The sequence below is a fragment of the Penaeus monodon genome, chromosome 16 (assembly GCF_015228065.2).
Source record: "Penaeus monodon isolate SGIC_2016 chromosome 16, NSTDA_Pmon_1, whole genome shotgun sequence".
Taxonomy (NCBI): Eukaryota; Metazoa; Arthropoda; class Malacostraca; order Decapoda; family Penaeidae; genus Penaeus; species Penaeus monodon.
In genome coordinates, this window is record NC_051401.1 from 24,999,978 (window position 1) to 25,012,326 (window position 12,349).

Genomic DNA, 12,349 nt, shown 5'->3' on the forward strand with positions numbered 1-12,349 from the left:
TAATAATGAAAAAAATTATCTTTAGTAATAAATAATACCAATTAGAACTATGGTAATTATAATAAAAATAAAGGCAAATAGACAAATCAAACTTGAAAATCTATTTTCAAAACCTATTTCTACCACATTTTTAAGAGAAAATTATAAATAACCTATATTTGAGTCTTGGAAGTTGTCATTTCACTAAATGTATACCAAATTTATTTGTTCACTGTACTACAATATTCACTGTCTCACAGTGATACCTGTTAGCTAACATTAAATAATATATTTGAAATTAGCATTATTTTTTCTCTTAGATCATAAGTTGAAAACACCCTCACAAAATAGGAAGCATGAAAAAAAATGAATCTTTAATCAATGATATCTTTTCTGTAGCATTCACCAAAATTCTTTAGTGTTGTCAAAAACTTGAGAGTGAATTGATTAAAATGGGTCTATCTTTGTTACTTCTAGCCTTATTCTTTTAAAATACTGAATATCTAAATATTTTCTGGGAAATTCCTGTGAAATCTAATGTGAAAATCCCCTTTAACACTCTCACAGTAGAGGAGTACACTGAATCTATTATTTTCCTTTGAAAATATTGTAGAATGTCAGAAAAAATGAAGATTTGTTTAAACTCTTTCAGGAAATATTGCACAATTTTACTAGTAATAAAACATACTTTTCTAAGAAATAGAAAACAAGAGCTTGTTTTCTATTATCTACTTTCAAATTTATTCAAACTTTTCTAGCTTCAAAATTTGTTCTCCCACAGCTCTCAAATCATGGAACAGTGAAATACAATTTAGGTGATAGCAAAGCTACTTTTGCTGTAATTTTGAAGCTGATAAATAACCATCAGCTGATTTTAATAGGTTTTCAAACTAATGTGTTCATTTCATATAATAACAATTAGCAAAATATTGTCACCCAATTTCAACATGGTGCTTAATTTTTTTCTTCATTTTAATCAAATTCTAAAATTATCATTGGTCAGAAAAGTGAGCAGCAGATTCCTTGAGGTAGTTTCATGTCTTTTTTCATTGCAGTGATACAGTCAATGGTGACATAAGCACCACTATTACCTGCCAACTTATTTTGTAAAAAATATTGTAAATGCACAGTTAATATTAATATTCTTTTCATATTAATATCATTAAACTTATTGTAATTACAGTTATGCTTGACAAACATGACTATTGTTTATGACCTGATGATATTCACAACCATAAGGTTTTGTATTCAAGGTTATAAAACTATGAATTACTGGTAAAAATTTAATTTTTTCCATTTGCAAACTCATCTTGGGCCATTCTATATCCTTACTTTCCCCCTCCATCAAAATAATTCTACAAAAAGCAGAATAAAAAAATAATGAACATATGCAATGGCACTTTATTTATTATTGAACATTTTTATACCTTCTCACATAATTTTCATTTGAACACTAAAAACACCAAAGAGACACAGGTAAACTCTGAAATTACAGCAGCTCATACCCAGCTCTTTCACCTAGATTGATATCAAAGGAGGGAATGCATCCTTTTTGCTAACAACAAGCTTCCTATGAGCATGGGAAATGTACCCCTTCATCCGACCATCATAAATCATGTTGGCTAGGATGCACTCTGTCTCATCTAAGTCCACATCTTCAACACACATCCACTTGAGACTCTGCAGGAAGTATGTAATCTCAATCTGGTGGGTCCCAAGCATGAGGTACCTGTGAGGAAGAAGGTAAATGACACAGCTGAAGGACAACAGGATTAATGAAAATTACATCAGTGGGTATGATTTTGATTGATAATTATCATGATAATGATAAAAATTTATGAGATAAAAAGGAAATTAATTAATAAAAGATAACAATGTGATGCTCTACACAGTTTTTAAGAACAAGGAAATGTATAACTGAAAAGCTATACCATATTATATTAATAAATATACTTACACCTTCTTAAATAGGTTTCTGAAAGCAAGTGTTTTCAATTTCTCAAGAATAAGGTAGATTCCTGCACCAATGAAGAAACTCTTGTGCTTTGTCAAAGTCTCTGACAAAAGGCGTACATTTCCCTGCCGAACGGATGCTACAACTTCACGGAACTCTGGCAGATTGTATCGTTCAAGTAGTGACAGTTTTGGCAAGTAACCCTAAAATAAAAATGATATCTAAAGATTAGGAATGGCCTCTAATAGAAAAATATATATATAGAAAATAATAATAGTAATAAAACAACATTAGCAAAAGTACTAATAATAATAACAATAAAATAATGACAGCAATAATAAGAATTAGTTTTCATTAGGAACACTGTTTATTGTCAAATCTTAGAAATTCATGATTGGTAACTTTTATTTGTTCTATAGGCAAAGATTTTAAACAGAATTTTTAATACATTTCATTAATTCTATTACCTTTCCTTTACTATGCTATCTTAGATATAATGTATCCTACATCTGGAACAATAAAAAATGATGATCTGCTTTACACAAAGATGTCAACCATCTCCACTTGTACAGCACTTTATTTTAAAAATTCCTTTTGCAAGCTTGTGTACCATCAGTTCACCAAATCTTTAGGTATTCTAATTTCTAACAGAATCTCATTTCCACTATTTTAGGGCAGAAATCATATAATCAATTTTGGTTCAATATCCTTTCAGTTATGAAAGTGAAGAAAAATATTTGTGAGTAAATATGCTGTGGATAGTGTAGTTGTGGATTATAATTCCTTCAATATTTTTTTTCTTTTAACAAATATTTCATTATTTCCCTTTTGCTTGGAAAAGGTGAAAAGTCATGAGAAAATAAATAAATAAATAATTCAAATAAATTTAAATACCTCTTTACTCCACACTGTCTGATACAAAATGGTTCACTTACCAGCAACATTTTAACAGGAATGAGGTAAATTAGGATGCGTCTCTTATTCTTTCTGCTCCCTTTATGGCATCTTTGAAAGGCAAATGAAAGTGTAGCATCAGCTGAAAGAGACATACATGTGTATCTTTAAAGGGGGAAAAACTGTCCTGTGCGTATATTTCCCAATCACATGTATTTAAAACTATAGATAAGCTAGTGTTATGGGTTTTACAGTTATGCTTGCAGGAATCAATATTTCAATTCAAATATCAGTTCTATATCATATACCTAGGCAAACACAATGTAATACACTGTAACTTTTTATTATTACAAATCATGATAAAGGTAAACATCAAATGCATACCTGACTTAAAATCAGAATCAAACATGTCTTTTCTGCCTGTGTAATATTTGTAGGTGATGAGCTGGGAGAGTGAAAAGCGGTCCTTGAAAGCCAGCGCTTCAATTGCACGGATCATTGGCTTGCACAGGTTGAGTTTGTTGATCTTGAAGTATATCTTGAAGAACTGATTGACCAGGTACAGTAATCCCCATCGCTTTGTACAATCTTCCCCTGTTCGCCTGTGTAAAATGAAAAGAAAAGGAAAAGAAAAGAAAAATAAGAGTTAAATATTTAGAAAGTAAATTGTTTAATATAAATATTTACCTATATTATCATCTTTCACAACAGAAGGAGGATCACTGTGTCCACAAGCAGTTCAAAAGTTAAAATAATAAATATCATGTATTGAACTTTCCAGTAAGGTAAAATTTTTCACCCTTAAGATATAAGAAGAGGTAAATAGTTAACAAAAAGATAAGTTAATGCTATTACTATCATTTACAGTAAAACAGGAATCACTGTACAACATACGTGTCAGCAGCGCACACTCTGAAGCAGCTCATAAGTGCTTCAGCAGCCTTCTCTAGAGTTTCTCCAGGCTTGCTTTTTCCCGTCCGTGTTAACTCCTGATCTGCCGCCAGTGCAAATAACCTGTAATTAATGGGAACATCAATCCAGTTTGCATTATAATTGATCTTATTTACATGCTGATGATGTAAAAAAAAAAATAAATAAATAATAAATAAATAATTAAGGCGATGGTGATAATAGTAATAGTAACAACAACAAGAGCAACAAAAATATAAATTATAATAATAATGATAATACTACATTAATCTTAATAATGTGGGCAGTTTTATGTCCACTTCTTTAAGCCAGTGCTGCCAGGAATGGCATGTACTTACATGACAGAGCCACTGTTAATTTAATTTATTAATTGTCTATACACATAGATGGCTCTACAAATAATAAGTCACCAGTGAGTCAATTAATAGAACTACTTATCTCATCTGTTTACCTTGATTTTCAGAAACAATATCTTAACCCATTGCCGACGGGTGGCATGTACGTACATGCCATGGCATGGCGGGACCATCTGCCGGGGGCACGTACGCACATGCCATAGAGTATGCATGGACATGCCATGAGTTTTTTTTTGTTACAATCACGGCAAAAGATTATTTTTTTGCCAGTGAAAGTGTGATTAAGTCGGTTCTAACACTTTCTCATTTTTACCATGCAACAAACAAAAAAAATGCAACAAACCGACAATTTCAACTCCATGATGCCACACACTGCTTATTTTATTCGGACTATAGACCGAATAATGATCAACTATGGAGTCTATATAACAACAAAAATACCCTTCAGTCTCGATTTATCAGGAAGTTTGGCAAGTAGAGACTGTAAAAAATAATGAAAATTGAAAATACAACATATCTTCGTAGTATTACGAAGAAACGGCATGGGATGCTGGTATTTGGCATGAGTGGTCGCACATGCTCGGGCGACGATATAAGCCCCCAGCAGCGAGGCCCGGGCCACTATGAATGCTACCCGTCAATTATGGGTTAATTAATAATTAATTAATAATGCAATAATATTATAGTAATTATATCTATAATACTTATTACAGCATTATTGATAGCATTAGTATAAAAAAAACAAGGAAAGATGCAATAAGATGAGATCAACTGACACTGTGTAGAAACATTTCACAAAACAATACTACAGTGCCCAGCAACATTGAGTTAAGATAAAATAAGGATATGCTTAGCCTTTTAAAGTCTCATATTATCTCATACTATGAGCATTTTAATTTTAAACCTATTGTAACAAATATTTTGTGAGCACAAAGCCTGCAGAATAAAGTACCACAAAATAAGGGGTAAACTTGTATTTATAGAGTAAACACTTACCTTAAGTCTAAACATGCATTGTTCATCATTGGGAGCATCCACTTCTCTTCTTTGAACTCTTGCAGAAACCGGGCTATAGAATGTACAACGATCATCTGTGTCTTCCAAGCTTCTACACAGTCTCCAGAACTTGCTGCCCACACTGCTCTGAAATAATTTATTCATATTGTATGCCATAGCATTCAATGTCAAACATTTAAAGACATTCTAAAACAAAATTTCCTGCTGGTAATACTGGTATTTAATCATATATACCATTACAATTGTGGTATTCTTGAAGTGTTCCTATGTGTATCAAGTAATGCTAATAGTTACTGTCCTGTCATTTCTACAGCTTAATTCAACATGTTCCTGTCTTTACTAGCCAATATCATTGCTAGTTGCCATTAATGTTGAACTGCAACTTTTCCTTATTTCTTTCCTCTGAGTCCTATAATCATCTGGAAAATCTCAAGGATACATATACGTTAATGAGTTAACATTCAAGTAACTTTTGTACATTCCATAGAAAACCTATACATGGGAAAATTCCATAAACTGAGAGATTCGTACTACAACATTTATAAATAGATTGACTGATATCTCCCTTCACAGACAGAATAAGAATTGAAATACAAGTACAGACACAATAATATGTGTACAAAGATCAAAATTAAATACAGACACAATAATAAAGAAACACTAAATTTTGAGTCAGATTACATTGCTCATTGGATGATGAAACTGAAATGGACTGACTCTGTGTTACCAACTGAAAGAAAACTTCAATTAATTTACCTTAAGTGCCCAGCAATAATTTCTGCAAGAGACTGATCGATGCACCTTTCTACATCTCGCTCTGGCTTTTCTATCATCAATCTTGAGCTCATAACATGAGGATCTCTGAATGATATCAGCTCCTGCGGTGAGAAAATACATCAATTATGTCATGGGGAGGTAGAAATTTCACTGAAGAAAATATTTATATCTAATAAATATAATAATAATGTTCAAAGCACAACCTGCAGTGACTTTAAGCATGAAAAGCCTGAACTGGTTTGACAGAGTTCAGTGGGGTTTGTTGGTCTTTGCTGCAGTGCCAATCAGCACAAGACAGTAGTAGAGATGTCTTCTAAACATTCACCTTCATAATAATAATAATAACAAAAAAATATACTTTTATCACCTTAAAAGTATTTATTACTTACCCCCAGAGTTTCTCCATCTTGGTTATAAAAGGCTCCTTGTACCTGTGGAAACAGTAATTCTAACATGAAACTTGTTTGTTATGTCATGTTACCAAAAAGAAAAACATGCAAACACACTATATGGGAAAATGAGAGATTCTTTTATATCTAGAAAGCAGATCAGAGGTAATTTTATGCTTTCAAGATGTGAGGGAGGGAGGGAGGGAGGGAGGGAGGGAGGAGGGAGGGGGAGAGAGAGGAGGGAGGAAGGGGGAGAGAGAGGAGGGAGGAAGGGGGAGAGAGGAGGGAGGGAGGGGGAGAGAGAGGAGAGAAGGAGGGGGAGAGAGAGGAGGAAGGGGGAGAGAGAGAGGAGGGAGGGAGGGAGGGAGGGAGAGAGGGAGAGATAGAGGAGGGAGGGAGGGAGGGGGAGATAGAGGAGGGAGGGAGAGAGAGAGAGAGAGAGAGAGAGAGGGAGGGAGAATGAGAGAGGGGGAGGGAGGGAGGGAGGGAGGGAGGGAAGGGAGAGAGAGAGAGGGAGAGAGAGAGAAGGGGAGAGAGAGGGAGAGGAGAGAGGAGGAGAGGAGAGGAGAGAGGAGAGAGGAGGGAGGGAGAGAGAGAGGGGGAGGGAGAGAGGGAGAGAGGGAGAGAGAGGGAGGGAGGGAGGGAGGGAGGGAGGGAGGGAGGGAGGGAGGGAGGGAGGGGAGAGAGAGGAGAGAGAGAGAGAGAGAGAGAGAGAGAGAGAGAGAGAGAGAGAGAGAGAGAGAGAGAGAGAGAGAGGGGCAACTCTAGGATTTTCCCTCATTAATAAAAGGATTGTTTAGATATTTATTTATTTTCCCAAATATTTATTTATTTGCCCCTTAGTAATTTTTCTCCATAAGGACATGTCATGAGATAACTATTAACATAATCATAATAATAATAATAATAATAATAATTATTATTATTATTATTATTATTATTATTGTTATTGTTATTATTAAAAAATACATTGATCTTATATTTATGACAGACCTGAAACAGTAATTTTTTATTCATACAACTCCAAGTTTGTTAGCTGGAGTAAGAGGGACTCTTACTCTTTCTCTCTCTAGAAATGCCTTTAGATTTTTCCTATCTTAGCAAAGTCATTATATATTTATGAATTTACTTCAATATCACACAGCCATAAGGTACAAGGTACACTTTGTGTGTACTAGACATAATGGCAGAAAATAAAATACTCTGCAACCATGGTATTTCCTTTACAAGTTGATAATAAGAAAGTTGTGTGTACATAATACTTTGTTAAATATTTACATAAGGATTACACTAAGATATGAAAATTCTAATCACACTGTCATAAAGAAAGATAAAATTTACATTCACTAATTCATGAAATAATCTGCACTGGCAAAGAATAACATCAGATATAAAGAAAATAGTTGTAACAAACGCTGCACAAATTACAAAAATAGCTGTCCACAACACCCTCACACAGAGCGAGTTCTTCGTGTCGCATTTTCTCTAATTTGGCATGAAGTGCTAATAAAGGGGTGGGTGGGTTCAGAGGGGAGCCCCCGCCCCCTGTTTAAGGAATAAAAAGAAGGTAGGAAAGATTAGGTTTGGAATTTTGGGTTCGCATGATAGCCTGGGTTTTGGAATTCGTCTCTGGAGGTCGTCTCTCTCCCAGTAACAAATACCGCAGAAATATTAACAAATACAAAAAGATCAACCGTAGCAAAAAAAAAAAAAAAAACGAAGAGAATGAAGAAAGGAAACAATATATAACAGACTTTCTTCACTTAAATATATCTAACATACCGGTACAATAAATACCATCTTACCCTCTGAAAGTAGTCATTCAATGACATTCCAGCCATGACCACGAAGAATAAATAAGGAAGCTAAGAGGAATAAATAAGGAAACTTGAATATGAGTGATTTGAAAACACGAGTCGATCCGAGAACATTTGTAAACAACTAATCGTAAACTCTTTCGCCGAACTGACTTTAATAAATATTTCGGGATGACTTTGAATGGGACGGAGTAATATGTTTCATCATTCAGGTTTAGATGGTTAATTAGTGTGAAATCATTATGGCAAGATGGGGGAAATACAGGACTTTATGGTAATGTATTTAAAAGTTAGTTCTCTAAAATGCTGCGCGATATTTGACATGCATATCAAGCCCAAAATAATCAAAATCATTAAAATAAATACTGATAGTGACTATAATAATTGAAAAATGATAAAGATTCTCAAAAATTACGCATAGTTTAAGGAAAATCCAATTCTGTTCGCATGTGATAAATCAAGGTATTTTCTCGCGATACATCTTAAGTGTTGACTATCAAGAAAAAAAAACTAATTAAAAACTTCTTATGCCTCCATTATTATTATTATTATTTTATATAGAGGAGATAAGTCTTTAACTTACTAGCATAATAATAAAGAAATATAACTCCGTTCGCATAACATTAAATCCATTGAAAAAACTCTTCTAAATACCTCTTAAGCTTTAAGAAATACACAAAAAATAAGAGTAAAAGTATAATAACCAAAGACATCGCAGCAAATTAAATAAATCCCAGAAAAATAAGCAAAAGGGAAGAAATAAAAGGGCGTTCGCATAGGACGCAAAATTCGTCTGCAGAAACAACGTCGGTTTCGTGTTTGTTATTTTCTCGAGGCTCTCCTCCGGGGCAGAAAAAGTAAGTTTTGTATTGTTTCTTGTGATTTTATTGATTTATATTCGTATCTGTCGGTTTATGGTAACACTATAGGTGATGGATAATTAGTTCGATTCTTGTCTACTAGTTTTAGAAGCATAATTCACGTCTGTTTTGCATATTCTTGAGGTGTTGGATATATACGTTAGCAATTTTGTGTATTAACAATTAACAGTTGTTAAATTATTTTAAGTTCGGTAAGTTCCAGTTTCATATGCTATCCCTTTTGAAGAGTTGTTACGTCAAATACATTCAAGATCTCAAAACCGGCCTTTCATAGCTCATGACAACCGGCAAGGTCAGGACAGTGATGTGATCTTCAGTGCAGTGGACACACGAGTTCAAGAAATTTATACGATAGTTATGCAGAACACTTTAAAGAATTATTTAGAAAGTAATCAAAGTAACTGTAACTATTTTAAAAGATAATGTTTATTACTCCACAATACTATAAAATAGGGAACAATACAGGGATTCAGTAGCTTAACTAATTCTTTTCATGTCAGTTGCCTGTGGAAGATAAAGTAGTTATTTGGTATTTTAAACAACATATTCAGGTGGTGCTGTCAGACTGTTGTAGCCTCCACAGTTTATGCACTCCAGTGAAGTTTTTCAAGTATGCTCTATACATATATTGGCAAGGTATCCTATTTAGCAATAAATCACCGGTGAGGCTTAAAAGAGGTTTATGATTTTGAGAGGCAATATTTCACGAGTGGCGTCTAGCATTAACAATACCTTTGGTGGATTCAAATGCTCGAGGCATATTTTCGTGAAACTCAAGTGAAAGGAAAAGAACATTGTGACCAATTCATGAAGGAATTAGTCTGTCTCTCAATTCAGTGTACTTGTTAACCTTATGATTATTGATGTTTACTAATGAAAATTGACTTGAATAACCTGTGCTAAGTAGAAGAAAACCCAGAATTGGTTGTCTTCAGACCTATGTCCCAAGAATGCCCTGGCTTACAAAGCTTACAACTTCCTTGGCATTTTATTAGGAAATAAAAACCCAGTCCAAGCATTATCTAGTCATAATACATATGGTAGAGTTTTGTAGGCTTTTCCTGAACCATGAAGTGTGGATTTGATGTGGATTTATTCTGGATTGTATAATTACACAATTTCTGTTCATTAATTTAGGCTGAGGTCAAAATATTTTCTTTTTAATCTCATACCATAATTTACTTACTAATCTTAAAGAATGTTGGAATCATATAAGCCTTAGTTGAGAAAAGGTAGTAATTACTTTGATAAGATTTCCAATAGTATTAATTGTAATTTGGTGAATTTACTAATAATATGTGGAAATGTTTTGTTGGTCACACCTAGATCTAAAAGTGGAATCTGTAGATCTAGACAATTTTTGTTTAAGAAATAATCATCATCATCATCAATCATTGAAAAGCTTTAAAAAATGAAATCTGGAATTACTTGTTTCTCAGAGTGCTGCATTATGTAATAAAAACACATAAATTAACAGAATTTGTGCATCATAATCAATGTGTATTGTTTATACAGTTTTAATTTACCAGATAGAACTTTCACTTTCGAAAAAATTATATATACCACTAATTACATATCCACCATTACTTATTGAAATAAATAATCAATACTCATAAGGGAAATTAATAGATTTAGTTCCCTTTTATTTAGCATTAGACAGTGTTATGCATTTAACCCATTGCTGCCAAGGATGGCATGTATGTTAATGCCATTTTCACAATGATTTTAGTTTATTTTTTGTTTACACATAGATGGCTCTACAAGAGCTTTGTTACCAAGGAGTCAATTTCTAGTTCTACCTATCTCGCATATTTTCTCTCTTCCTTGAGTTTAATATTTTTTATTGCTATTAGTCTTTCAGTAACATTGTATTTGTAAATGATGATAATAACAGTATCAGAATTAATAGAATTTAAGGATTGGGGAGAACAGGTCAGGTTATGTAGAGCCTCCTAATTGGTGGTTGAGTAGTTGGTTAGCCATTCTCTGTCTCTCTCTCTCTCTCTCTCTCTCTCTCTCTCTCTCTCTCTCTCTCTCTCTTCTCTCTCTCTCTCTTTCTCTCTTCTCTCGCTTTATCTTCCTCTCTCTCTCTCTCTCCTCTCTTTCTACTCTTTCTCCTCTCTCTCTCTCTCCCTCTCCCTCTTCCCTATAACTCTTCCCCCTCTCTCTGTTCTCCTCTCCTCTCTCTCTCTCTCTCTCTCTCTCTCTCTTCTATCTCCTCTCTCTCTCTCTCTCCTTTCTTACTCTGTGTGTGTGTGTATCGCGATGTGTGGTTGTCGTGTGTGTGTGTGTGTGTGTGTGTGTGTGTGTGTAGTGTGTGTGGGTGTGTGGGTGTGTGTCATTGTACATAATTGGATAATATAATACATATATATAACCTATATATGTAATATACATTAATGTAGATTATTACATATATAGGTATATATGTATATATATATACAATATACAATATATACATATATATTATATATATAGTATATATATACATATATACATATATATACATATACATATTATGATACATATATATACAATAAATATATATATATATGATATATCTTAATATATTACATAATATAAAAGACAGAGAGATAATGTGTGTGTGTGTTTGTGTGTGTGTGTGTGTGTGTGTGTGTGTGTGGTGTGTGTGTTGGTGGGTGTGTGTGTGGGTGTGTGTGTTGTGGTGTGTGTGGGTGTGTATGTTGATGTATGTATGTATGTATGTATGTATGTATGTATGTATGTATATTATATATATATATATATATATATCATATTATACATACATTTATACAGAGACATATACAGACAGATAGATATAGATAGAGAAGATAGATAGATATAGACAGATACATAGACATGTACATATACATATACATATATATATAGAGATTATTATGTAGATATAGCATATATATAATATAGATACATATATATAGAGCATATATATATTAGATAGATAGATATAGATACATAGATATATATATAGATATAGACATAGACATATATTATGAATATATAGATAGATAGATATAGTATATAATAAGACAGATACATGTAAGATATAGAGATATATATATATATAGGCGATAATATATATATAGATATATAGACACACATAGTACACAACATATATATATATGTTATAATATATATATAATATATATATATATATCATATACATATATACCATATATATCTGTATTTATATATATATACTTATACATAATTATATATAGGTTAAGTTATATATATATATATATATATAGATATATATAGATATATATATATATATTAGTATATAATATATATATATTATATATATATATATTGTGTGTGTGTGTGTATGTGT

At 32.8% G+C, this 12,349-nt stretch overlaps 1 protein-coding gene across 1 annotated transcript; it reads right to left on the reverse strand.

The window, feature by feature from the left end:
- Window positions 1-1,281: 1,281 nt before the first annotated feature.
- LOC119582644 (PCI domain-containing protein 2-like) lies at window positions 1,282-8,257 on the reverse strand. Its single transcript, XM_037931045.1, has 9 exons — window positions 8,102-8,257; window positions 6,297-6,338; window positions 5,887-6,008; window positions 5,110-5,256; window positions 3,722-3,841; window positions 3,212-3,429; window positions 2,869-2,969; window positions 1,937-2,136; window positions 1,282-1,708 (listed from the first exon to the last, which is right to left on the reverse strand). Exons 1-9 carry the CDS (start codon window positions 8,135-8,137, stop codon window positions 1,498-1,500), a joined length of 1,197 nt encoding a protein of 398 aa, XP_037786973.1. The 5' UTR covers window positions 8,138-8,257; the 3' UTR covers window positions 1,282-1,497.
- Between the last annotated feature and the right edge of the window lie 4,092 nt (window positions 8,258-12,349).

What these genes read in the sequence shown, in the direction of transcription:
- LOC119582644 (XM_037931045.1), bottom strand. Translation starts at nt 8,137, where the DNA reads ATGGCTGGAATGTCATTGAATGACTACTTTCAGAGG. An exon ending in ATTATTGCTGGGCACTTAAG is followed by an intron (nt 5,257 to 5,886) that starts GTAAATTAATTG and finishes AAATTATTTCAG; the next exon opens with AGCAGTGTGGGCAGCAAGTT. An exon ending in AGAGTGTGCGCTGCTGACAC is followed by an intron (nt 3,430 to 3,721) that starts GTATGTTGTACA and finishes CATTTTACACAG; the next exon opens with GCGAACAGGGGAAGATTGTA.